The sequence below is a fragment of the Notamacropus eugenii genome, chromosome 7, assembly GCF_028372415.1.
Source record: "Notamacropus eugenii isolate mMacEug1 chromosome 7, mMacEug1.pri_v2, whole genome shotgun sequence".
NCBI classification, from domain to species: Eukaryota; Metazoa; Chordata; class Mammalia; order Diprotodontia; family Macropodidae; genus Notamacropus; species Notamacropus eugenii.
Window position 1 is genome coordinate 31,865,025 of NC_092878.1, and position 27,614 is coordinate 31,892,638.

General features: G+C 36.9%; 1 protein-coding gene and 1 pseudogene across 1 annotated transcript in view; one reads left to right on the forward strand and one right to left on the reverse strand.

Moving 5' to 3' along the window:
* Positions 1-17,424, reverse strand: part of LOC140513823 (enhancer of rudimentary homolog pseudogene) — an 87,051-nt pseudogene extending 69,627 nt beyond the window's left edge.
* LOC140513780 (TP53-binding protein 1-like) overlaps positions 1-27,614 on the forward strand; it is an 80,980-nt gene that overhangs the window by 33,248 nt on the left and 20,118 nt on the right. Inside the window, exons 9-11 of the mRNA XM_072623785.1 lie at positions 718-847; positions 1,517-1,625; positions 5,879-7,382. Of these exons, the coding sequence (XP_072479886.1) occupies positions 718-847; positions 1,517-1,625; positions 5,879-7,382 (1,743 nt within the window). The remainder of the gene's footprint in view (positions 1-717; positions 848-1,516; positions 1,626-5,878; positions 7,383-27,614) is intronic.

The window sequence follows — 27,614 nt, forward strand, 5'->3', positions numbered from 1 at the left end:
AAGCTGAGAAATTTTATGTTTTTTTATCTAAAGGTACCACGGCTTCTTAAGGAGGTGACCTGATAAACATATTGTTACAGGAAGAATATTTTGGAGGCTATGTGGAGGATGAATTGGAGGGGGGAAACTTAAGCTAGGAGTTTAATTAGGCTGTTATTATAGTTCAAGCAAGAGTGAGGAAGGTCTGAACTAGGGTGGTATGTATGTGAGTAGAGAGGAGAAGGGCCCAGAGACTTGGAGAATATATGTGGTTAGGAGTGGGACAGGGGTGATGATTCAGCAAAGGAAACTGAAAATGATACTGAGACAGGTAAGAAGAGAACCTGGAGAGTGAATTGAAATCAAAGGAATAGAAAAACACTGGAAGATCCAAGTGGTTATTAGCATAATGTTTAATTAGCTGAGGGTAATTATCATGAATTGGGGAAACAGAAGGAATGTGATATTCTCCCCTGGGGATATCAAGTCAGAGTTTATATATAGGAACTGTTTTGTATGTTATTAACAGAAGTTAAAATCGAATTAAACATTTTCTTGATCCTCCTAAAGTATAACATTAATAAAAATAGTGTTTTATGTAAAAGGAAAATGAAGGAAGGTTATTAAGCTAAAATTTAAAAAAAAATTTTGGAATTCAAAAGTCTCTTAAAAAACAATATTATTGATGTTTTGTGCTTTAAAACAAATCAGTTAATATATGTTATGCTACTTTTGTAGTTCAGTTTGAAGCAAGTCCTGGTGCATCTTCCCAGAGTTCAGTCTCCCCCATAGCCATCAGTGGAAGTCGTTGGTTCAGTACAGGTGTTCAGAGGCGAAGTACAAGGATTGCAAGCGAAAAAGTGTGCAGGTGAGTTGCTTCAGTCACTGATAACTAATGAAACTTAGTTTAAATGATTTGGATAGTTTGCTTTGTTATTTATTGTTTCTGCAAACTGATACAATTTTAATAATAAAACATTTTTGAAAATTTCCCTGTCAGTATACTCTTATTAGTCAAGAACATTTTCCTTTTTTCCCTCTATCAAAGAAAGATTCTCAATCTAAAAACCACTTCTGCTTGATTAAAATCTTGTCTCTTTTGCCCTACAGTATATCATCTTAATGTTTTACTTGTGATTTGAAAATCTATTTGATCCAAGTTCAAAGGACTATAATAGTTCTTGTCAGAAGCATGACAATTAGGTACACAAATAAAGTTTTCATATTCCCACTACTTATAAAATCTTAGATCTAGAATAGACTTAGAAATCATCTGATATAAATCCTAATGTTATAAATGTTGAGGAAACTGTCATCAAGTTGTGATTTGCCAAAGGTCCCACATAGCTAGTTAGGACTCCTCCATCAAGAGTGTCTGATATTTTTATTCTTTTAGGAGATGAGCACTAAAACTTATTGTGGATTTTTATGTTAAGTTTTGCCTCGCAGAAAAAATATTGTTGGCAACATATACAGCTTAAATTGTCGTTATCAAAAATTGCATTTTTTTTCTTCCCTCTTATGAAAAAATTCCTAGGGTGGAGTCAGGGAAGGCAGGTTGCTTCTCGCCTAAGAGAAGTCCTAAAGAAAAGGTCCGAAGATCCCTTCCTCTCAAGTTTAGTGTGAAGAAAAGTAGCAGAGATGTAGTAAGTATCTTTCATTCCTTCACTGTATTTTCATTCATCATTTCAGACTTGTAATTTTAATAATTTATCAAAAAATACCAAATCAGCCACAAGTTTTACTAAGTGCTGCTAAAAAGTCCATATTTTTGGTAATCCACAAGTAATATTTGCTCTGAGTAGTTTATTTCTAACTGTCATATTTTATATGTACCAAACTTTGACAACTATGAAGAACTTACACTTTGATTTGTATTTTTTGTTTTTCATTTTCCAATATACCTCGAACCTTCTTTCTTGGGAATTGTCCCGAATAACAGAAAAAGAAAGAAAATAATTCGGCAAAACAAACCTGCTCCTCAGTCCGGTCTGACGTTGTCCCATGTGTATCGTCCTCCGTATCTGAAAATGAGGGAGGGAGGTGCATCCTCATGTCTCTTCCTTGATCATTATCATTTCCCTGCATTCCGTTTTCCTTGCCTTGTTTTTTTGTTTTTATACATTTACATTTTTTGTCATTATGTGCACTGTATTCTTTGTTCTGACTGCTTCATTTTGCATCATTTCATAGAAGAGCACGTATTTCTCTGTCTCTTCAATTAGTCAATTCTTATGGTACAGCAATATTCCGTTATATTCATGTATCACTGTTTGCTTCTCTACTTCCCACGGATGGGGTATCTATCTACTTTGCTTCCAGTTCTTTGCTGTTACCGAAAGTGCTGTTATCAATACATGGCTATAAATGGGACCTTTTTTGTCTCTGACCTGCTTGGTGTATACGTCTGCCAGTGAGATCTTGTTTCCAAAATGATTGGACTAACTGAGCTTTAGGAGCAGTGTAGCGGTGTGCCTGTTTTTTTAATTTCAAATGTTCTTTTTTTATTATGAACTTAAATATGAATATTTCAACATACAAAGAACAAAATTTCTGTTGCAAGTCGTTTGAGGGCTTTTTTAAGAAAATGTTAAACTTAACAGAATTGCTTTGTTCCTTTCTGAACTTCTTCTGATTTTGATCTTTTGTGTATTTTTAAATGTTTCGTTGACCCTTTCTTTGATGTGTGAGTGTGTGTCTGTGTGTCTGTATTAGCACCATCCCTCTCCAAAAATCTTTCTTTCAAAAATAGAAGCCCTGGCCCTGCCTTGCGTAATGGAACTAAAGGAATCACCATTTGGCCATGTGTGAAAGCACGTGGCTCCTTCTGCACCTCTCTGCTATTCAGACACCATCATTTTTTTTAGCTATTCCTTGTTCCACTTACTTGCTACCAAAAAAAAGTGCTTAGAAATATTTTGTGTACTTTCCTGCTATCTTTGATATGCTTATCTTTCCACAACTTCTCCAATTTTGACTTCCCATTTTTTGTTATCTGCCGATTTTCTAGGCATGAAATGAAGCTTTAGACTTGGTTTAATTTATTTTTCCCTAATTATTAGTGAGTTGAAGCAATCCTTCATATAATCGTTCATAGTCATTTTAAGAACTATTTGTTTATATCTTTTTTGCCTTCACCCACTGGGGAATGACTTTTAATTGTATATGTCCATGCTGGTTCCCTCGAAATCTGGGAAATCAGGCATGCGTCAGACCTACGTGATAGCTTTTTCCCCTTGTCAACTGCTTCCCTTATTCTAGTTCCATTAAATTTGTATAAGAGTTCTTCAGTTTCATGTAATCAGAATTATCAGTTTTATTCTCTAATCTTGTTTGGTAAGAATTCTGCCTTTAGCTGTTGCTTTTAAAGGTACCTGATCGGATTTTCCTCTGTTCTTTTTTTTAATGCTATGACTTTAATCTTCAGATCATGCATCCATTTGAAGCTTGTGGTATATTATATAAAATGTTCGAACATAATTTTTCTCGAACTTCTTTCATGTTTTCTGAGAAGTCCTTGCCAAGATTTATTGTATTTGTATCGCCAGCTCCTACCATAGTTACTGACACATAGTAAAGCCACCTTAGCAAGTACTTTATTTATTTTTTTTTATTTTTTAATGTTTAACAATCACTGCCATACAATTGCGATTTTATCCCCCCCCACTACCCCCCTCCCTCCCCACGACTGCATACAATTCTGTATAGATTCTACATATACTTTCCTATTGAGTATATTTTCACTATAGTCATGCTATGTAGTCAGACTAAAATAACTGAAAGAAATCGTATAACAAATCAGAACATGATACACAAACACATACACATACACAAACATGATCTGCTACATTTTGCGAATGACTTCCATATTTCTTTCTCTGAGTGTGGAAGGCATTTTGCCTTGAGAACCACCTTTGGGATTTTTTTTTTTTTATAAGAAGTTTTTGCATTATTACAAAAATCCAAGTCTACCAGAAAAAACTCTCACACACTGTGGTCGTTGCTGTGCACAAAGTTCTCCTGGTTCTGCTCCTTTCACTCAGCATCAGGTCATATAAGTCCTTCCAGGCCTCTCTGAAGTCTTCTTGTTCATCATTTCTTATGGCACAATAGTACTCCATTACATTCATATACCATAATTTATTCAGCCATTCCCCAATTGATGGACATCCCCTTGACTTCCAGTTTTTGGCAACTACATAGAGTGCTGCTATAAATATTTTTGTACATGTGGGACCCTTTCCCATTTTTATGATCTCTTGGGGATATAGTCCTAGTAGCGATATTGCTGGGTCAAAGGGTATGCACATTTTTGTAGCCCTTTGGGCATAGTTCCAAATTGCTCTCCAGAATGGTTGGATGCGCTCGCAGCTCCACCAACAATGAATTAGTGTTCCAACTCTCCCACATCCTCTCCAGCATTTATCATTTTCTTGTTCTGTCATGTTTGCCAATCTTATAGGTGTGATGTGGTACCTCAGAGTTGTTTTGATTTGCATCTCTCTAATCAATAGTGATTTAGATCATTTTTTCATATGATTATAGATAGCTTTAATTTCTTCCTCTGAAAATTGCCTGTTCATATCCTTTGACCATTTATCAATTGGGGAATGACTTGTATGATTATACATTTGGGTCTATTAAACACATTTTCAAAAGGAATGTATTTTAAAAGTAGTTGTTAAAAGTGTCTGTCTAAAGGGGCATCTCGGTGGTGAAGTGGATAGAGCACCGGCCCTGGAATCAGGAGGACCTGAGTTCAAATGTGGCTTCAGGCACTTACTAGCTGTGTGACCCTGGGCAAGTCACTTGACCCAGATTGCCTCGCAAAAAAAAAGGGGAGAAAAAAAAAGTGTTTGTCCAGGCTCTCAGATATGTGACCGTTACAGTCAGGTCCCAATTAGTGCAAATAATGGAATTCCTGTTTGCATTTGTGCTATTCAAAGTTATATTTATGTAAACTCTGATTATTTATTCTAGCCCAGTGGAAATATGCAGTGCGTATTCAAATAATGCAAACACTTTAGGGGATTTATTATTCATAGTATTTAGGACTTAGCTGCGTATTTTCCAAAAGAGCAAAGAAAAAATTCAAGGCGCTGAAATATAGACTGATATTGTACGTATGGACTGTCTTGTAATCTTATTTGATTCCTAGTTAGATGTTATAATTTTAAAATAATAGCACATTCATACCTCGCCTGCTTGGCATACAACTTTTCACAATTCCAATTCAGAGTGGCACAGCAAAAGAAAAATCTTTTAGAATTGACATCTGTCCTAGATTTGACTTGTTATCAGCGTAGTGACATTCATCAGCTGCCATAATACTGGGAAGCAAGATGGTTGCACTGCTCTTTTGTGAAAGAATGAGAACTTCACTGAACGGTTTACTCTGTGTTTAAGGAGTCATGTACTTTCTGGGTTTCACAATCACCACTCTTCCTAAGACAGAGTCCTTTAGTAAAATTCACACAAGTGCGTGCTGATTCTTCACCATCATTATTTTTAAAGTGCCCATTTAGCTGTGTGACGCTGTATTGGAACTCTAAACATATGTAGTCAAATATTTAAATGTTTTTCCTTTCTTCCAAGGGAGAAGTCTGTTATCTTTAAAAATATCTTATATACATTCTGTTTTACTCATGTCTGTGATTTGGCAAGAGGAACTAGAGGAGGAAGTAGCTTTTTGTTTTGAGAAAAAGATTGATATACAAATCTGGGATTTTTTCCTAAACACACCTTTTTTAACCCTGTGATCATGGGCAAAGTGCTTATAAACTCAGTTATTTGGTTTCTAGTTTGAATAAAAAGAGATGTAGGTTTCTGATGTGAGTTATAGGTGAACAAAGTAATTTGAATGTGAAGAAAAAATGTTTATTACCTTTTCTCTCCTTAGGACATTTTTATTCCATCTCCAAGTTTGGAGCAGGGACCAAGTGACGAAAAGAACACTGAAGATAGATACAATTCCTCTTTCACAGTGGAGTGCTCTAAGACTTCACAGACTGAGGAAGGAAATCCCACTGAGGATCTTGGGCAGCCACTAATGGGAGAATCCTGTGAGCTGATGCTTTCTGGAAGTGATTGCAGCCAGTCTACAAAGATGGAGAGTTTGACCTCTCAGCAGATCGATGAAGATGCTAAGAACACGCAGACTGAAGATACGCAACCTGTATCTCAAACTCTGGAATCTAAAGTTTGTCCCACAGAAGATTCTAGTGTACTAGTGAACCAAACAAAAGACAGTCAAGAAGAGCTGAGTGAAAACTGTAAAAAGACAGAAGATGCTGTAAAAACTACAAATGAAATGATCATTTCAGCCACTGAATGCAAAACCAGAGAAGAGATGGAACATGTTTGTGTTGATTTTACATGTGATTCAGGAAGCCAAGTACTTCTTTCTGAGAGTCTTTCGTCTGAGGCTGTTTCTGAGGCTCTTCCGTCTGAGGCTCTTCCGTCTGAGGTTCTTCCCTCTGAGGCTGTTTCGTCTGAGGCTGTTCCGTCTGAGGCTGTTCCGTCTGAGGCTGTTCCGTCTGAGGCTGTTCCGTCTGAGGTTCTTCCGTCTGAGGCTGTTCCATCTGAGGCTGTTTCATCTGAGGCTGTTGCGTCTGAGGCCCACTTAAATGCATTAGATCAGGAGGTCTCTGTGGAGGCTAAACAATATCACGCAGAGAAGAGGTCTTCAATTTCTGAGGTTGAAGAAATTCCTGAAACCCCTTGTGAAAGTCAAGAGGAGGGGCAGAAAGAAGAGAAAGAAAACAGGGAGAGTAGCCCACTCCATCCCTCTCTGATTCAGACTCAGTCACCAGGATTATGCCTCCAAGAAAAAATCCCAGATCAAGAGTACCAAGGAGCTATGGAAGTTAATACTAGTGTCAGTGGTAGTGATTCTCCAAAAAAACTGAAAATGCATGATGAAGAACTGGAACAGAAGGACCCAGAGGCTGGGGGAGAGGCCACCTCAGAAAGCTGTGGTGTCATTGTAGAAGAGAAAGCCACAAAAGATGAGTCCTCAGCTGATATTGCCTCTCAGCCTGTTGTGGGAGAAGAGGCCCACGAAGATACTCATTCTTGTGTGGACGTTGATCCAGGAATAGAACTGGGTGCTAAGAACAGTCTAGATGCTAAGGGAGAGAAGAGCCAAGAATCTGACGAGAATCTGGAATCACTTACTGAGAAGGAGAACCCTCAGCACTCTCCAGTGTCTTTAGAAAGAGTAGATGATATACTGAGAACTGAACAGGAGAAGCAGCAGCCACAATCTCCAGGGCAAGCAGACACCTTATTAATAAAACATTCGCAAATGGATACTATAGAGGAATCAGGCAGTGAAGGAAAGACTCAGCAGCTTGGGAAAGCCGCTGACCATTGTCTTCAGAGCCCCTGTGAAAGCTCCAATGGTGAGTACGATTCATAGATACGAATGGGGACTGTTTGACTCGTTCAGCTGATGGATTGAGAAGCTTAACCAGAATTGATTTTTGAGAGGTGGGAATAGAGGGCTGAAGGTTATTATTGGAGCTAAATTCTAAAGTGGAACAGATATTAATAAACGGAATAACAATTAGCCAGTTATCAAAAATAATCATTTTTTCTAATCAGAGGTTGTCTTTACTGACTATAATTCTGGCTGCCTTATAGTCATAAAGGTTCTTGAATTTCACAAATACGTATAAATTGTACTTACCTTGCTTTTTTTAGGGGGAGAAATTGTGGAAGTGGGGTAGGGAGCACAGCTAAACTGTATTTTCAGTTGAGTCATCTAGAAATACTAAATATTCACTTAATTATTCTTCATAGAACTACAAATAGGCTCTTAATTAAATAATTTGCTAATAGTTGTTTTCTCTTCAAGAGTATTAGACTAAGTTTCTAAGTATGATTTAACAGATATATAAATCTTAGAAATTAAGACTTGAAAGATTTAATGTCCATACTTCTTCTGGGATCTATTTCAAGATTATAAATTGTTTTGAGCTGTGTCGCATACTACTGAGAGACTGCAAATAAGAACATATCATCATAGTGCTGAGGTATTCTTAATTTTTCAAAGGTTATATTAGTGGGATTATAAGCTCTGACAGGTCATTTCATGTGAAAAAGGCTTCCAGTATGGGCCTGGTGATGCCAGGTTGGCTATTAAGTGTTTATCGGGTTTTTTTTTTTAATACGTAATACAGTTATTTTTCAGTTTTCAACATTAACTTCCATAAGAATTTGAATTCCAAATTTCCTCACATCTCTCCCTACCCCTCACTCCAGGACAGCATGTACCCCATGCACCCCTTCCCCTAAGTCTGTCCTCCCTTCTATCATCCTCCTCCTTTTCCCACCCCCTCTCCCTTCTGTTTTCCTATAGGGCAAAATAGTTTTCTATACCCCATTGCCTGTACATCTTATTTCCTAGTTGCATGAAAAAAATTGTTAACATTAATTTTTAAAGCTTTGAGTTCCATATTCTCTTCCTCCCTCCCCACTCACCCTCACTGAGAAAGCAAGCAGTTCAATATAGCTCATCCATGTGTAGCCATGCAGAACACTTCCATGACAGTTGTGTTGGGAAAGACCAACCACATTTCTCTCTGTCCTGCCCTCCATTTATTCCATTTTCTCTCTTTACCTGTTCCCACAGTAGTACTTGCTTCTGATTATCCCTTTCCCCAATTTGATGTCCCTTCTATTATCCTCCCTCTCCTATCCCCTTTGCTCCTGCCTTCCTGTAGGGTAAAATAAATTTCCCTACCCAACTGAGTGTGTGTTATTCTCTCCTTAAGCCAGATCCCATGAGAGTAAGGCTCCCTTAGTCCTTTTCATTTCCTCCTTCCTCTCCTTCATCATAAAAGCTCTTTCTTGCCTCTTTTATGTGAGATGATTTGCTACATTCTACCTCTCCCTTTCTCTTTCTCCCAGTACATTCCTCTCAACAGTAAATTTTATTTTTTAGGTATTTTCCATATTCAGCTCACCCTGTACCCTCTGTCTCTCTGTCTCTCTCTCTTCCTCTGTATCTATCTATCTTATCTGCCTATCTGTCTGTTTATCCATCCACACCCATATACATACCTACACATATGATATACATACACATATGCACCTACATACATACACATACACACATATAAATTCTCTCTAACTACTCTAATACTGAAAAAGGTCTCATGAATTACAAATGTTTTTCCATGTAGGAATGTAAGCAGTTCAACTTCAATGAGTTCCTTAAGGCTTCTCTTTTCTGTTTACATTTTCATATTTCTCTTGATTCTTGTATTTGAAAGTCAAATTTTCTGTTCAGCTCAGGTCTTTTCAACAAGAATACAATGCTTGGAATTCCTTTATTTCATTGAAATTCCATTTTTTTCCCTGAAGTATTGCACTCAGTTTTGCTGGGTAGGTGATTCTTGGTTTTAGTCCTCTATAATATCATATTCCAAGCTCTCTGATAACTTAGTATAGAAGCTGCTAAATCCTGTGTTCTCCTGATTGTATTTCCACAATACTTGAATTGTTTTTTTCTGTTTTTTTTTCCTGGCTGCTTGTAATATTTTTTCCTTGACCTGGGAACTCTGGAACTTGGCTACAATATTGCTAGGAGTTTTCCTTTTGGGGTCTCTTTCAGGAGGTGATCAGTGAATTCTTTCCATTTCTGTTTTACCCTCTGGTTTTAGAATATCAGGGCAGTTTTCTTTGATAATTTCTTGAAGGATGATGTCAAGGCTCTTTTTTTGATCATGGTTTTCAGGCAGACCAATAATTTTAAAATTATCTCTCTTGGATCTATTTTCCAGGTCAGTTGTTTTTCCAATCACATATTTCACATTGTTTTCTATTTTTTTCATCCTTTTGGTTTTGTTTTATAATTTCTTGATTTGTTATAAAGTCATTAGCTTCCATCTCCTCCATTCTAATTTTTTTTAATTTTATTTTTCATTTTTAACACAGTTTACAACAGATAAAACAATTCAAACTTTTGGTCAGGTGATACTTCTTTTTAAAACATTTACAATATGGACCACAAAAGAATTTTTTTTTTAAACATTAACCAACTGAGACACAAATAATATTTATGTTGCTAACTTCACAAGCTCTTGACCTGATCGTCTCCACAGTATTACTAAGAATTAAAGGACTCTAACTTGTTGTTGTTGGTCTAAAGTCCTATGAATAATAGCTTAATTTTAGACTTAACCTCAGATGTTCCCCTACCAATAATCTGTAATTTAATAGATCTGATATTAAGCTTACAAACCTTTTGACTATAGGAAATTGCCAACAAGAGTAGGGACACTGCAGGGAACCAGTATCTCTCCAACTTCATGTCAATTCCAGGCAGGAGTAGATTGTGAACTTGCATTCAGCCAGGCTTAAAGTCTGCCAGGTGTCAGTGGGGAAATTGAGTCAGGAGAATCCTACTTCAGCCCATGCTGAGCAGCTGCTCTCCCACCCTTCCCATGAGATCACCTTTTGCAGCTCATGCCAGCATCTCACAGGCTTACTGGCATCATGTATTGGAGGCTCAGACTGCCTTTCTTGCTATCCATACCTGGAGTTAGACTCAGAAGAACAGTCACTTAACAGTCCCATAGCGTCTAAAAATGGCAAGTTACAATGACCAGGTTTCAAATATTGTAATTTCACTTTGGCTAAGGAACATCTTTTAGGCAAATCTGAAGTGGCTTACATGCCTTTCTATACATGTTCTAGTTCTTGATTAAATAGCCATCGTAAAATCAAATTTACCATTAAAACCTTGACTTTACAATCAAAGCCGAATTTTACCTGAGGTTACCGTCCTCTAGGAAATTTGGACTGAAATTCTTTCCCCCAAACTAAAGATGTCATTAATTTTCTGTGGTATGATATAAATTTTCATATCAAATTTAGTGAGCATGTTATTCCCTCCTTCAGCCACATGTGAAGAGAGTAGCTTCATTTTTCCCCTCTCCCCTCTCCTTTTTCTCCTCCATTGAACAAGATTTTTCTTATCTCTTTTATGAGTTATAGCCTGCCCCGTTCCATTTCTCCCTTTCTCTTTCCGGTATTTTCCTCCTTTACCCCTTAATTTTTATTTTATTTTATTTTTGTGTGAATATCATCTCTTCTGATTGAACACACCCTGTACTCTCTATCTTTATATGTGTGTGTGTGTGTGTGTGTGTGTGTGTGCGCGCGCGTATGTACAATCTCTCCATGTACCCAAATTACTGAAAGATTCAAGAGTTATAAATACATTCTTTCCATGTAGCAAACAGTTCAGCTTTAGAGTCTTTTTATGATTTTTCTTTCCTGTTTATCTTTTCATGCTTCTCTTGATTCTTGTCTTGGGAAGTCAGATTTTCTATACAGGTCTGGTCTTTTCCTCAGTATGAAGTGAATGATTGAAAGTCCTCTATATCATTGAATGACCATTTATTCCCTTGAAGTATTATACTCAGATTTGCTGGGTAGGTGATTCTTGGTTTTAGTCCCAGTTCCTTTGACCTCTGAAATATCCCATTCCAAGCCCTTTGATCCCTTAATGTTGAAGCTGCCAGATCCTGTGTTATCCTGATTGTATTTCCACAATACTCAAATTGCTTCTTTCTAGCTGCTTGCAGTATTTTCTCCTTGATCTGGGAACTCTGAAATTTGGCCACAATATTCCTAGGAGTTTCTCTGTTCGGGTCTCTTTCAGGAGGTGATTGGTGGATTCTTTCAATATTTATTTTTCCCTCTGGTTCTAGAATATCAGGGCAGTTTTCCTCAATAATTTCATGGAAGATAATGTCTAGGCTCTTTTTTTGATCAAGGCTTTCAGGTAGTGCCATAATTTTTAAATTGTTTCTCCTGGATCTATTTTCCAGGTCAGTTGTTTTTCCAATGAGATGTTTCACATTATCTTCTATTTTTTCAAATTTTTGGTTTTGTTTACTAACTGCTTGGTTTAATTCATAGTCATTAATTTCTCTGAATTCAGTTCTCTCTTTCAACAAATTATTCTGTTCAGTGAGCTTTTGAAACTTCTCCTTCATTAAGGTATTCTTCTCCTCATTGGCTTTTTGGACCTCTTTTGCCATTTGGGTTAGTCTATTTTTAAAGGTGTTATCTTTTTGGGTCTCCTTTAGTAAGCTGTTGATTTGTTTTTCATGATTTTCTTGCATCACTCTCATTTCCCTTCCCAATTTTTCTTCTACTTCTCCTACTTGATTTTCAGAATCCTTTTTGAGCTCTTCAATGACTTGAGTCCATTGCATATTTTTTTTTATAAGTTTTGGATGTAGAAGCCTTGACTTTTATGTCTTCCTCTGATAGTATGCTTAGATCTTGCTCATCTGAAAGGATGGGAGAAAATACCTTTTCACCAAGAAAGTAACCTTCTGTAGTCTAATTTTTTCCCCCTTTTTGGGCATTTTCCCAGCCAATTACTTGACTTTTGAGCTCTTTGTTAAGTGGAGGATATACTATCCCAGGTTTCAGAGGTTTTGTGCAGCAACTGTTTTCTGACATATCTCTAGGCACCCATAAGTTTTCAGTTCCTCCAAAGTGGTATAATCAAGGAGAGGTGTTCACTCCTCTCCTGACCTGTGCTCTGGTCTGTGAGCAATCACAAGCACTCTTTTCTGCCCTGGAACTGTGAGTAGGATTCCCTCTGCACAGCCACCACCAGCTCTGCCACCTCAGCGCTCTTTCTCACCCCAGTGCTCCTCCTCACCCTAGGACCACCACTCATGATTGAGACTCAGATCTGCACTCAATTCCCCTACTGTCTGTAGGCTGAGAACTCCAGAAGCGCCACTTCTGCAGCAGTGGTTGCCGCTGCCCTGGGAACTGGGGTTAGACCATGTTCTCCTCTCACCCAGGTGAGAGAACTTTTTCACCGACCTTTAAAGCTGTCTTTGGCATTTTTGGGTTGAGAAATCTGGAAATCACAGCAGTTGTCAGTGCCCTGAGGCCTGCTCCAGTCCGTCTGTGCTGGCAGTTGGGTTGCATTCCATTTTGAGCCCAGTGCAATAGATCTTTCCTGTTGGCCTTCCAGGTTGTCTTGGGCTGGAAATAAGTTTTACTCTTTCATTTTGTGGCTTGTGCTGCTCTAGAATTTGTTTAGAGTCAATTTTTGCAGGTATTTCAAGGGATTTGGGGGAAGAGCTTGAGCATGTCCCTGCCTCTGTTCTGCCATCTTGGCTCTGCCCAAGTGTTTATCTTTTCCTTTTTCACTAAAAGATCATATGTTAAGCCATTGAAGGGGTTGCAGTCTGTGAGGATGGATAGAGTATCCTTCCCAATAAAATCATGGATCCTTGAGGTATGAATATCATTGCAGTGCTATGTGAGAGAGTGTAATTAGAAAAATATTTGTAAGAGACAGAAAATTGGCACTATAATGTTTCTGTGAAGCCAACTCTAGAGTTTCTAAAGGCATATTCGACATTTGGGCAATATTTCCATTATATTAATTACATAAATAGGCTCTTTTTTAAGAGTATAATTTAAAGAATTTTGACTAGTTATGGTAAGGGATACTGAGTAACTGCTTGGAATAAATTGTGTAACCCAGTATTTTATTTCTCACTCATCTTTCTTTGGCTTTTTTCTTTTCTTCACCTCTTTCTGGAGAGTTTGACGCAGCACTTTTGTCTTTAGTACTTTCTTCTTGTTAATTTTTAACACTGCCCTCTTAGGGTTTTCCTCCATCTGTTAGATCCCTCCTTGTGCTCTTTTACCGGATCCTCATTTGTGGCACGCCGCTGTAGGTGCGCGTCGCCGTGGGTGTCCCGCAGGGCCCTGTCTTATAGCTCTGTTTCTTCCCTTGGTCTTCTCATCAGCTCCCATGGCTGTAATGATCATGTCTACGTTGGTGATTCTGATTTTGCCCTTACTTTTCTGCCGACTTCTATTCTTGCATTTTCAGTTGTCTTTTAAACACTTCAGACTAGCTATCCAGTAGACATATTAAACTCAACATATCCAAAACAGAACTCACTTTCTTGCCCTCTGAATCTCCCCTTCCCCTTGCCTTCCCTACTACTGTTGAGGGCACCACAGTCTTCCCAGTACTTCCAACTTGAAACCTGGGTGTAATCCTGGACTCCTTACTATCTCTCACCCCCCATATCCAATCTAGTTCCGATGCTGCTGCCCTGGTACAGGCCTTCATTGTCATTATCATTTTGCACTTGATCTATGATAAAAGTCTGCTGGTTTGTCTGCAGGTCTTTCCCTGTTCTAGTCTTTTCTCATCTCCTTTGCAGTATCTTCATCCAGGTCACGCCCATTAATTGTGGGTGATGCCCAAGGCTCTTCCCTTCTTTCTTTTTGCTATTTTGCTTGGTGATTTTTCCCAACTCCAATGGGTTCAGCTATCGTCTCTATACTTAAGATTCCCACATCTCTTTATTCAGCCCTAACCTTTCTGTTGACCTTTCTTGGACATCTCAAACTGGGTGTTCTGTCGACATCTTAAACTTAGTATGTCCATGACTGAAGGCATTCTCTTTTCCCCAAAGCCTCCACTATTCCCAACTTACATACTACTATCAAGAGCACCATTTATTTTGACTCCTGACCTGGTTGTTATTCTTTCCCCTTACTTCCTCTTTTCCTTCTAACCCCATCATATTTCATCAGTTGCCAAGTCTTGTTGATTCTGCCTTTGTCCCTTCTCTGACCCTTGAACCCCCTTGGTATAGGCCCTTGTGTATTCCTCTCCCTGGCCTCCTTGCTGTTCCTCCCATATGACGCTTCATAATTCCACTTGGCATTTTTACTGACTTGTCTCCCAGGCTTGGAATTTTATTCTTCTTCATCTCGATCTCTTGATCTTACCTTCCCCAGAAAACCTTTCCACATCCCTCTTAATGCTACTGCCTTTATTCTCTTGATAGTCTCTAATATAGTTTGTGTATATCCTGTTTGTATACAGTTGTTTGCATGGTTTCCCCTGTTGTAAAGTGTGAGCTCTTGGAGAGAGGGGATTTTTTTCCTTCTTTGTCTCCCCAGTGCTTAGCACTGTCATGGATATGTACTAGGTGCTTCATACATATTTGAGGACTGTGATGGATGTATATTAAAAGATGTGTGGTTTTATTACATAAGTACAGTAGTTTGAATTTCGGTGATTAGGCTAAGAAAATGTTAGGCCTTCTATGTTCACTTTTTTTATCATAGTTTCTAAGGTACTTTAAGATGCTTAATAAAAGTTCTTTTAAGGAGTTAAAGCATTTTTCTTGAGCTTATTTTTAATATTGATCTGCTGTAGCAAATCTTTTCTTCATAGAAAAACTTGTGCATACCTTTTTCAGAATTATCATAAATTCTGAATTAATGAAGTCTTGAATCAACTATGCTCAGTTTTGAGATTGAATATTGAGAAAAAGTTTTAAAGGGTTCACATTAGAACAATAAATCCAAATAAAGCGCTGAAAAATTGTATTTGGTGAGAAATTAAGGAAATTGGGACTGTTTAATTTGGAGAACAGAAGGCTAAGAAGCCGAAGTTTTTTAGGGGAAATTGCCACTAGGGATCAGGTGAAACAGCTGGGCTATTTATCCTGAAGAAGAGAGAACTTGGGTGGGGTAGGACAGCAACATAGCTGTTCTCAACTATTTAAAGCATTATCTTGTTATACAGAAGAGGGATTAGATTTGGTTCATAGCCTCAAAGAGCAAGACTGGGGTGGAATGGAATTTCCACTGCACAGAAATTACATGGAAGTGGTTTAAAGCTCTTTCATAAAAGAAAGATTTCAAAGATTACACTAACAAGTCACGGTCCAAATGGAATAGGCTTTGGCGGGATAGGTTACTGAGCTCTCAGTCAATGGAAGTCTTCAAGTAGAGCCTTGATAGACTTGATTACTTATTGGGAGCATTACAGATTTATGTTTGAATAAGGGTTGCACTAGATGACTTTTGAGATTCCTTACAAATCAGCAAGTTTCTGATTTTATGACGTATGTAACTAGGATATTGTGACATGCTAGCAGTGTGCTAGCTACTCTAGTCAAAAAGAACCAGATGTTGGACATCATTACGAGGATTATTTAGAAACAAAGTAAACAATCTTAGCCTACTCTTAATACCACTTGGAACTCTGGTTGCTGCATTTCAGTAGACAAACAGTACTGAAGAATGTCCACAGAAAGGCAATGAAAGTGAGTAAAGGAATATAGAGAGTCTTTTTATTATTGAGAATAACCTAATAAAAATTGTTTCCTTAATTTGCTTTCAATTTTTTTGAAATCTCTTTGATTTTTAGAATTTCTATTTTGGTTTTAAAATTTTTGGTTTTCTAGTTTTTTGGTTTTCCCAGTTCATTGATCTATTTGATTATTTAGTTTGGAAATATAAAGCCTGAGAAGTCTAGTTTTGATTGAAATCTGCAAAATTATGAAGACTATGGATAAGGTGAACTTGTAAACGGTAGCTGAGGTGCTGGAGTGAATAGCGCACCTGGCCTGCAGTTAGTTAGATCTGAATTCAAATTTGGCCTCAGACACACTGTTGTGCTTGTCCTCCATTTTTGAAGAGGACCATGACATCAGAGAAATGATGACATGACTTGAACTTGACTTTGTTTTGAGTGAGGGAGGGCTGTGCAGGTCACCAGCCTCCCTTCTCCTCCAGAGCTGTCTGAATCATCAGCATGACTGGAGATGACCCAGGATGCACTGGGAGACTTTGGCCTTTTAGGCTAAGGCCTTTTCAGGTACTCATTGAAAATGAGGTCATGTCCATTCAGTGAATAGGCTTCTTTAAAAAGTAGTCAAGGGAATAGCTCCTTTAATAGAAAATAATAAGTAGATAAATCGTGCTGGGAGGGGCAGGAGTCTCAGGCCTGTTGTTTCAAAGAGAAACTTACTATTTACATTCACTCTAAGCCAGGAGGTTCCAAAACAGCCATTGAGTGAAGATTGGGCAAGGACCCTTCATTGTTCAGTCCATGGGCTTCAGAGTGCACGGCGTCTAAGGTTTTAGGGGAGACAAGAAAGAAGGAAAGAAAAGGGGAAGGAATCTAGCCAATGCAGTGTACCCCAAGTTAACTGATCAACTTCTGGCAACCAAAATTTACCTTCTTTGGGAGAGAAGGAAAAGGGAGAGGGCTAGGTTGATGAGCTGAGTTGCCCAGATGGCTGAGTCCCCATTTAGGCAGCTTAGTCTACTCACAGGTTGTATTTGTCCTTTGTTTTCAAAGAGAATCATGACATCATAGAAATGATGACATGACTTTCTCTTGACTTTGTTTTGAGTGAGGGAGTGCTGTGCAAGTCACCAGCCTCACTTCTCCTCCTGAGCCATCCCTCAGACACGTACTACCTGTCTGAACCGGGTCAAGTCTCTTAACCCTGCTTGCCTACATTTTATCTTCTGTAAAATGAACTAGAAAAGGAAATGGCAAAGCACTCTAGTATCTTTTCTAAGAAAACTCCAAATGGGGTCACAACATGTCAGGTAAGACTGAAAAAGCTCAGCAGCCACAAAGCTGAACTTGCAATAACTTCTAATAAATAATTGGAAAAATTGTTTATATTATTTAGAATCTCAGTATAATACTAAAAATAAGGGACAGAATATAGATTTAAACCAACAAAGGAAGTACTAATACTTCACACACTACATTGCGCATTTACACAAATTAATTTATATGACTAGTTAAAGGGGTAATTGGGCAAAAAAAAAATTTTAAGTAACTCCTGGGTTGATATAAACTATTTCATGAGTGCCAGGCTAAAAATAAATTAAGGCAAACTGTAATTTACATATTGATATGACTGAAAGATATCTATATAGGTATATATAGATAAATATATGTAACCATGCTCTCCCACAAATTATTCTTTGGTATTACCATCAGACACAAAATATTAGAATAGCTGGACTATTGGTCCTTCCCATTATGGGAATATATTGTATTATTATTATATACAATATATTGTATTATTGCAGTATAAGAACAAATGGTGACCAACTGTTTTCCATCTTCCCAGAGGATAAGAAAAGAGGAAATGAGTTTATATTTAACAAGGGGTTAGAGATAAAAGAGAGCTTTCCATCAGTGTACCCAACACTGAATTGGGCTAAATGAATGGTTATGGATTTACCTTTCTTGAGAGGCTTTAGAAATATAGTAAATTTCCAAGTGCCTGGGGCATTTGGTATTAAATTCTTCCTCCTTTCCCCACTTCTAATTCTTCCTTATTCTATAAAAGAAGCCCATTTAAGGCCATCAGTCAATCTGCTAACATAGTCTATGGAGATCTGGGGAAGAAAGAACTTGATGGTTTTAATTCTAACTATAGGGAAGAAATGCTATGAGAAACTTAGAATATATCAGATATGAGTATGGACAATTTTTAGCAAACTCGGTGTGAGAAGGCTTCCCCTACCACAACGGTAACGCTATGTTTGGTGTGATAGAAAAGAGGGTTGGATTTTAAATCCTGACTGCTGCTTACTATTTATGTGACCTTAACTATTTTGAGTCTTAGTTTTCTCATTTGTAGTATTTGGGGTGGGGTGTGAACTAAATCATGAATTCTTAAAGTGTGGTCCGAGAGATCCCTGAGATCCTTATTTTCATAGTAATACTAAGATGTTTTCATTTCTAATATGGTAAAGACTGGTGGATATGACCGATATAAACAAAAGCTCTTTAGGGAGAGTCCTCAGAAATTTTTGAACATGTGAGGGGTCCTGAGACCATGAAATCTGAGACTGAATTACTTGTAAGGTTCCTTCCAGCACTAAATCTGTGACCCGGTGATCCAAATGAATAGTCCAGCATGTGCCTCTTGAGGAAAACTCAAACCTGAGGAGAAATGGTGTAAATTGCAGGATTTTGGGTCCTATACTCCTTTTATTTTGTTTAAAAAATTTTTCTTGTGAAAGTATCACTTATTCTTTGGTTTTTTATTATGGAATCATAGCTTTTAAAGAAAAGATTTATCCTCAGAATTGTAACATTGTGAACATGGCATCCAAATAAAAATTGCGGTTATTTGTTTAAAAAACAAAAGAAATGACTCATGTCAAAGTCCACATTGTTTCAGAAAGAAGTAGGCTTACCTACTTAGGATTTTTTTTTTTCGTCTACTCTTGTGGATGTTGTGTGTTAATTAAAGGTGAAAAATATTTTGTTGTTGTTTTTGTAAACGCAAATCAAACAAACTAAAGTAACTAACAGATAACAATTATCTGGGAAAATTCTGGGAAAAAAATCCTTACATTCAAATTATTTTTAGAGAAGTCTGAAAACTTTTTTTCCTAACCTAAATTGTACATATCCCACATAAATTCATGAAAGTTTAAGGATGAAATGCTTCTTTTACTCCATAATATTTGGGATGAAAATTTGATGACTTTTAAATTAAGAATACATTGTATTCCTATAGTAATAGCTTCTAATCAAGGCATTTAAAACACTTTCATAATATATTTATGCTTTGGCAAATTAGTAATTTCTCCTTAGTTATAGATGTTCTTTTCACCTGCACATGTTAAACACTGAACAGCATTACATAAAAATATGAAGTTGAGCACATCGTAGCTGATTGGAAATGTTTATTATTTCAGAATCTGCTGTCTGTATGTAGCTCGATCAGAAGCTGGTAACAATTTATGATCAGTTTTAGAGGTTAAATTTAACATGGAGTTAGAAAAAAAGAATAAAGGTGAGATGACAGTATTTTGTGCTATTACAACAGCTTTTACTCAGCCTATTTATTATAAGATAGAGGCAAAAGTAAGTATGTTGACTGCTTATTTACCATGTCTTGGAGAAGTTTAACTGATGAAAGCAATCACTATAACAAGGAGACCTAAATAGCCCAGAAATTGCCGTAGCCAGCAAGGATTTTATTTGCTTGGCTAGTGGATCCTTTTAGAGAGTGTGCTTATTGGCGAAATGTTATGAGGAGAATGAGCGAAGATTATGTGTAGCAGTCTCACAGAACAGTGAACAGTGAAGGGTGGAGAGAAAAACATATCTGCACGAAGTCTGGCCTGAGACCCAGCTAAGGCTGATCATTGAAATAATGTTAGTAACACTGGAGGAGTGACAGTTAGATGTGAAATGGAATAGATCCATTTTCTTTGATTTAATTTACATCTTCATTACTGTTATATTCTTAATTTGACAGCTCAGAGTATGTTCTATTCCATGAAGAAGTGGGATGGCCATTCAAGAAAATGAACTTGGAAAGAATGGTTTATTGTTGTTTAGTCCTTTTAGTCATGTCTGATTTTTCGTGACTGCATTTGGGGTTTTCTTGGCAAAGATACTGAAGGCGTTTGCCATTTCCTTCTTTAGCTCATTTTACAGGTGAGGAAGCTGATGAATTAAGTCGTCTGCCCATACTTAGTATCTGAGGTTGGATTTGAACTCAGGTCTTCCTGTTTGTAGGCCCAATACTCTTATGTACAGCTGCCTGCCCCTACGGGGTACCTTAGAAGGTTTTAATTTACATTTCTCTAGTCAAGATTGATTTAGAGCATTTTTTAATATTACTATAGATAGCTTTTATTTCTTTAGAAAACTGCCTGTTCATATCCTTGGACCATTTTTCGGTTGGGAAATGGCTCTTATTTTTTAAAATTTGACTCTGTTCCCTCTATGTTTGAGAGATGAGGCTTTTATCAGGAAAAATTTGTGATTTTTCCTCCCCAGTTTCTTTGCTTTCCTTCTAATCTTGACTGCATTTGTTTTCTTTGTGCAAAACTGTTTTAATTTTATATAAAAAAATGATCTGTTTTACTTTCTGCAGCCCTTTCAATCTGTTGTTTGGTCATAAATTCTTTCCTTATTCATGGATCTGATAGGTAAAAATTTTCCATGCTCACCTAATTTGCTCATGATGTCACCATTTATGTCTAAACCATGTACCCATTTTGGCCTTATCTTGGTACACATCGTGAGATGTATTCTCACATTGTGAAAAGCTATATCTAGTTTCTGCCAAACTGCTTTCCAGTTTTCTCAGCAATTTTTGTCAGTTAGTGGATCTTTGGGTTTATCGAACACTACATTACAATGGTCGTTTCCTACTACGCATTGTGTACCTATCTGTTGCGCTCAACCACCACTCTGTTTCTTAGCCAGTACCAGATTGTTTCCATGACTACCACTTTGCAATTGAGTTTGAAAGCCGGTGCTACTGGGCTGCCTTCCTTAACATTTTGTTCATTGATTCCCTTGATAATTGATGTTTTGTTCTTCTAGATGAATTTTGTTACCGTTTTTTTCTGGCTCTATCAAATAATTTTTTTTGATTGGTAAGGTACTGGATAATTAATTTAGGTAGATTTATCATTTTTATTATATTGGCTTGGCCTACCCATGCATTTAACATTTTTCCAGTTAGTTAGATCTGTTTGTATTTGTGTGGAAAGTGTTTTGTAATGGTGCTCCTAAAATTCCTGAGAGTTCTTGGCAGCCAGAAGCCCAAGTATTTTATGTTGCTTGTGGTTATTTTAAACAGAATTTTTCTTTTTATCTTTTCCTGCTTGGTTTTGCTAGTAATATATAGAAATGCTGCATGTATTTTATATCCTGCAACTTTGCTAGATTTGTGAATTGTTTCAATTTGTTTTTTAGTAGATTCTCTCAAGTTAAGTATACCATTATCTGCAAAAAGAAATAGTTTTATTTCTTCATTGACTATTCTTATTCCTGCAATTTCTTTCTCTTGTCTTATTTTTATAGCTAGCATTTCTAGCACGGTATTGAATAATGTGATAATGGACATCCCTGTTTCACCCCTTATCTTCTTGAAAAGGCTTGTATTTTATTCTCATTACAGATAATGTTTGCTCTTGAGTTTAGAAAAATATTACTTGTCATTTTAAGAAAAGTTTTATTTATTTCTGTGTTTTCCAGTGTTTTTAATAGGAATGAGTGTTGTATTTTGTTGAGTTTTTTGCATCTGCTGATATAATCACAGTCATTTGATTTTTGTTGCGTTTGTTATTGATGTAGTCAGTTACTTTAATTTCATCTTAATTGGTTACACATTCATCCTTTTCATTTTTGCTACTGAAAAGAAACCAGATTCACCAGTGACTTATTTCAGTGTTTTGTTGTTGCTGTTTTACATTAAATTTTATTAATCTCCTTTGATTTTTCAGGATTTCTATTTTGTGGATTTTTAATTTGTTCTTTTTCTAGTCTTCTACTTGCATATCTAGTCCATTTCATTTTATTTAGTAGTTTAGTTTTTTAAACTTGCAGTTTTATTAATTTCTTCTTTGATTTTCACGATTTCTATTTTGTTGTTTAATTAAATATTTTTAATTTGTTTTTTTAGTAGCATATCCACTTCACTGATTTCCTTTTTCTCTCTTTTATTGATTTAAGCACTTAGAGATATAAATTTTCTCTTAAATAGTGCTTTGGCTGCATCCCAGAAATTTTGGTATATTGTCTTATTGTTACCATTATCTTTAATTAAATGATTGATTGTTTCTGGATTTGTTCTTTGATCTATTCATTCTTTAAGGTTAGATAATTTAGTTTCCAACTTTTAATTTGACTTCAAAGACCCTTTATTGAATGCATTTTTTATTGCATGATTGATGTTCTGAAATGGGGTGCATTGAATATTTGTTTTCCTATATTTGTTAATGAAGTTTTTATGCCCTAATACGTGGTCAGTTTTCGTGGTGTCATGTAGAACTATGAAAATGGTATACTCCTTTTTATTCTGATCCAGTCTTTCCCACCTAATTTTTCTAAAATTATATTTATCTCCCTAATTTCCTTCTTATTTATTTTGTGGTTAGATTTATCCAGGTCTGAGAAGAGTAAAGTGAGGTCCCTCACTAGTATAGTTTTACTGTGTTTCCTCTTGTGTTTCATTTAATTTCAGTTTTAAGAATTTGAATGCTGTGCCATTTGGTGTTTATACGTTTAATATTGATTTCATTTTCTATGCTACCTTTTAGCAAAATATAGTTTCCTTGATTGGCCCAGGATGCAATGGGAGACCTTGGCCCCTTTAGGCCAAGGTCTATTCAGGTACAAAGTCTCCCAATGCATCCTGGGTCATCTCCAGTCATCCTGATGAATATCTGGTCACTAGATTCAGATGGCTCTGGAGGAGAAGTGAGGCTGGTGACCTGCACAGCCCTCCCTCACTCAAAATAAAGTCAGGTGCAAGTCATGTCATCATTTCTATGATAGCATGGTCTTCTTCAGCAACGAAGGATGAACATAACAACAGCAGCATTTCCCTGATTAGTATGTATTTTAATGAGGTGTAATTTTCCTTTTGCTTTGAGGTCATGGCTACTGCTCCAGCCTTTTTTACTTTAGTTGAAGTATCATAGATTCTGCTCCAGCCTCTTATTTTAGCTTTGTGTCTTTCTGTTACAAGTGTGTCTCTCCCAAACAACTCATATTGAATTCTGGTTCCTAAGCCATTTTGCCCTTTGCTTCTGTTTTGTGCATAAACTCATCTCATGCACGTTCACAGTCAGGATTGATTACTGTTTATTTCCCTCCATCCTCTTGTCTTTATGCTTTTCTGTCTTCACCCTTTCACCCTCTTCTTGCTTCTGTTCTTCCCTCTTTGAACCAGTTCAGATGAGAGTGAGGTTCAAGTCTTGTTTGTGTCTCTCTAGTTATTCTCCCCATTCTGTCCCCTTGCATGACTCTTGTGAGATAATGCTCCTTATTCTTCCTTTCCCTTCCTTCTTTTCCCAGCACATCTTTCTTTCTCACCCATCCATTTTTCTTTTGAGTCCATCCCAACATATTAGATTCACACTTAGCCTTCAGTTTAAGTAGGCTCCTAAACTCCCTTAGTTGTCTTAGGCTCTAGATGTGTCCCCTTCATTTTCGGTAATGTAAACCATTTAACCTTGTTAAATTCCTTAGAATTTCTCGCTCATGTTTACCTTTTTATATTTCTCTTGAAACTTTTGTTTTATCAAATTTTCTCTCCAGCTCTAATTGTTTTCATCAGGAATGCAATCCTCTGTTTCATTCAAGTCTGTTCCTCTCTTCCCTTTCCGCCTTTCATTGTGTGATAATGCTCAGTTTTGCCAGGTAGTTTTTGGTTCTTTTTTTATATTTATCCTAGCTCCTTTGCCTTCTGGAATACCATATTCTAAACCCTCTGCTCCCTAAGTCTTGTTATCCTCTCTGTGGTGTTTAAATTCTTTTTCTTCCCTGCTGCTTTCTGTATTTTCTCCTTGACCCTAGAAGCTTTAAAATTTGGCTGTGATGTTCCTGGGCATTTTCATTTTGTGATCTCTTTTAGGAGGTGTTCTTTAGTTATAAGGTATCTTGGCTGTTTTCCTTTATAATTTCTTGATATGTGAGGTCTAGGCTCTTTTTTTGATCATGACTTTCAGATAGTCCAATGATTTTAAAATTATCTCTCCATGATCTATTTTCCGGGTTAGTCTTTTTCCTATGAGATGTTTGATATGTTCTTTTGATTTTGTTTTATTTTTTCTTATATCTCGTAGAGGCATTAGCTTTCACTTCACCAGTTCTGATTTTTAAGAAATTATTTTCTTCAGTGAGGTTTTGTTCTTCTTTTGCCATTTGGCCAATTGAGATTTTTAAGAGGTTTTCTTTAGTAGTTTTTTGTGCCTGTTTTACTGTTTGGCCAATTTTGAATTTTAAAGAGATATTTTCTTCAAAAATTTTTGAGCCTCCTATATCAAGCTGTTAATTCTCTTTTCATAATTTTCTTGTATTACTCCCATTTCTTTTCCCCAAATTTTCTTTATCATTATTTGATTTTCAAAATCATTTTTTTCTCATTTTTAAATCCCTTTAGTTCTCTAGGAATTCTTGTTGGGTTTGTTTCCAATCTGCAGTTTTTTCTTTGAGGCTTTACATTTAGTTTTTTTTTTTTTCCAATTCATTGTCTCATGAATTTGTGTTTTGATTTTCTCTGTCACTATAGTAACTTTTTATTGGTTGGGTTCCTTTTTTATTTTTCATTTTCCCAGTCTGTTTCTCAACTTTACATTTTATGTTAGAGTTGGGCTCTGCTTACCTCTGCTGATGGGTGGTGATGGTGGTGTGTGGTTTGTGGTGTGTGTGTGCGTGCGTGCGTGTGTGTGCCTGCGTGCGTGCGTGTGTGTATGTATGTGACTGTTCTGAGGTTCAGGCTTTTATGTCCTGCTATTTCACAGCTAGTTCTGGGGGACTGTGAGTTTTTGGTGCTTCCAAAGTGGTGTAATGTAGGGAGAGGTCTGATCACTGCTCTCCTGGTCTGTGTTCTGGTCCTTACCCATATAAAGCACTCCTTGCTTGTGACCACAACTCCACACCCAGGTATGGCCCCTGCTCTCCTGGGACCACAAACACCCCTCTCTTCCTTTGGAACTGCAACCCAGAATTGGAAAATGGGCAGTAGAGTTTGCAAATGGTTTCTGGTCTTCTACCCAGTAATAGTAATAAACAAGTAATCTCTTGTAATATCTTTCTGACTAGATGTTTAATCTACTTAGTGTCTCTGGGAATCAAGCACTCCCAATATTTCCCATTGCTGCTGCCACCACAATAGGTGTCACTTCTGCCTTTAAAATATATATATTTTCATACACACACACCTATATTCAGTTTTCAACATTCACTTCCACAAAAATTTGAATTCCAAATTTTCTCCCCATGTCTCCTCAACCCCCACCCCAGGATAGCATGTACGCCATCCACCCCTTCCTTTAGTCTGTCCTTTCTTCTATCACCCCCCACTTCTTCTGTCTCCCTCCCCTCTATTTCTCTGTAGGGCAAAAATGATTTCTATACCCCAGTGTCTGTACATCTTATTTACCAGTTGCATGCAAAAATGATATTTAATACTCATTTTTAAAGCTTTGAGTTCCATATTCTCTTCCTTCCTCCCTCCCCACCCACCCTCATTGAGAAAGTAAGCAATTCAATATAGGTCATACATGTGTAGCCATGCAAAATACTTCCATAATAGTTATGTTGCAAAAGACTAACTACATTACCGTCTGTCTTCCTGCTCTCCATTTATTCCATTCTTTCCCTTGACTTGTCCCCCCACAATGCTTCCGATTGTCCTTTTCCTCAATTTGCTGTCCCTTCTATTATCTTCCCTCTCCTATCTCCTTCTCCTTCTTGCAGTGTAAAATAGATTAGATTTCTGTACCCAACTGAGTGTGTTATTCCCTCCTTAAGCCAAATTCCATGAGAGTAAGGCTCACTTATTCCCTTTCATCTCTGCCCTCTTCCCCTCCATTGTAAAAGCTCTTTCTTGCCTCTTTTTTGTGAGATGATTTACTATATTCTAGCTTTCTCTTTCTCTTACTCCTAGTAAGGAGGCAGTAAATTTTATTTTTTAGGTATTCCTTCATGTTCAACTCACCCTGCGCCCTCTATGTGTGTGTGTATGGATGTGTGTGTATATATGTATATTTTCTCTAACTGCTCTAGTACTGAAAAAGATCTCATGAATTACAAATATCATCTTTCCATGTAGGAACGTAAACAGTTCAACTTCAATGAGTTCCTTATGGCTTCTCTTTCTTGTTTACATTTTCCTGTTTCTTTGGATTCTTGTATTTGAAAGTCAGATTTTCTATTCAGCTCTGGTCTTTTCAACTAGAATACAATGCTTGGAAGTCCTTTATTTCATTGAAATTCCATTTTTTCCCTGAAGTATTGCACTCAGTTTTGCTGTGTAGGTGATTCTTGGTTTTAGTCCTCTGTAATATCATATTCCAAGCTCTCCAGTCCCTTAGTGTAGAAGCTGCTAAATCCTGTGTTCTCCTGATTGCATTTCCACAATACTTGAATCGTTTCTTTCTGGCTGCTTGTAATATTTTTTCCTTGACCTGGGAACTCTGGAACTTGGCTACAATATTCCTAGGAGTTTTCCTTTTGGGGTCTCTTTCAAGAGGTGATCAATGAATTTTTTCCATTTCTGTTTTACTTTCTGGTTTTAGAATACCAGGGCAGTTTTCTTTGATAATTTCTTGAAGGATGATGTCAAGGCTCTTTTTTTGATCATGGTTTTCAGGCAGACCAATAATTTTAAAATTATCTCTCTTGGATCTGTTTTCCAGGTCAGTTGTTTTTTCCAATCACATATTTCACATTGTTTTCTATTTTTTTTCATCCTTTTGGTTTTGTTTTATAATTTCTTGATTTGTTATAAAGTCATTAGCTTCCATCTTCTCCATTCTAATTTTTAAAGAACTATTTTCTTCAGTGAGCTTTTGGACTTCCTTTTCCATTTGACCAATTCTGCTTTTTAAGGTATTCTTCTCCTCATTGGCTTTTTGAACCTCTTTTGCCATTTGGGTTAGTCTATTTTTAAAGGTGTTATTTCTTTCAGCATTTTTTTAGGTCTCCTTCAGTAAGCTGTTGATTTGTTTTTCATGATTTTCTTGTATCACTTTTATTTCTCTTCCCAGTTTTTCTTCCACATCTCCTACTTGATTTTCAAAATCCTTTTTGAGCTCTTCCATGGCCTGAGACCATTGTGTATTTATTTTGGAGGTTTTGCATGCAAAAGCCTTGACTTTTATGTCTTCCTCTGATAGTATGCTTAGATCTTCTTCATCTGAAAGGATAGAAGAAAATAATTTTTCACCAAGAAAGTAACCTTCTGTAGTCTTATTTTTTTCCCCTTTTTGGGACATTTTCCCAGCCAGTTACTTGACTTTTGAATCCTTTG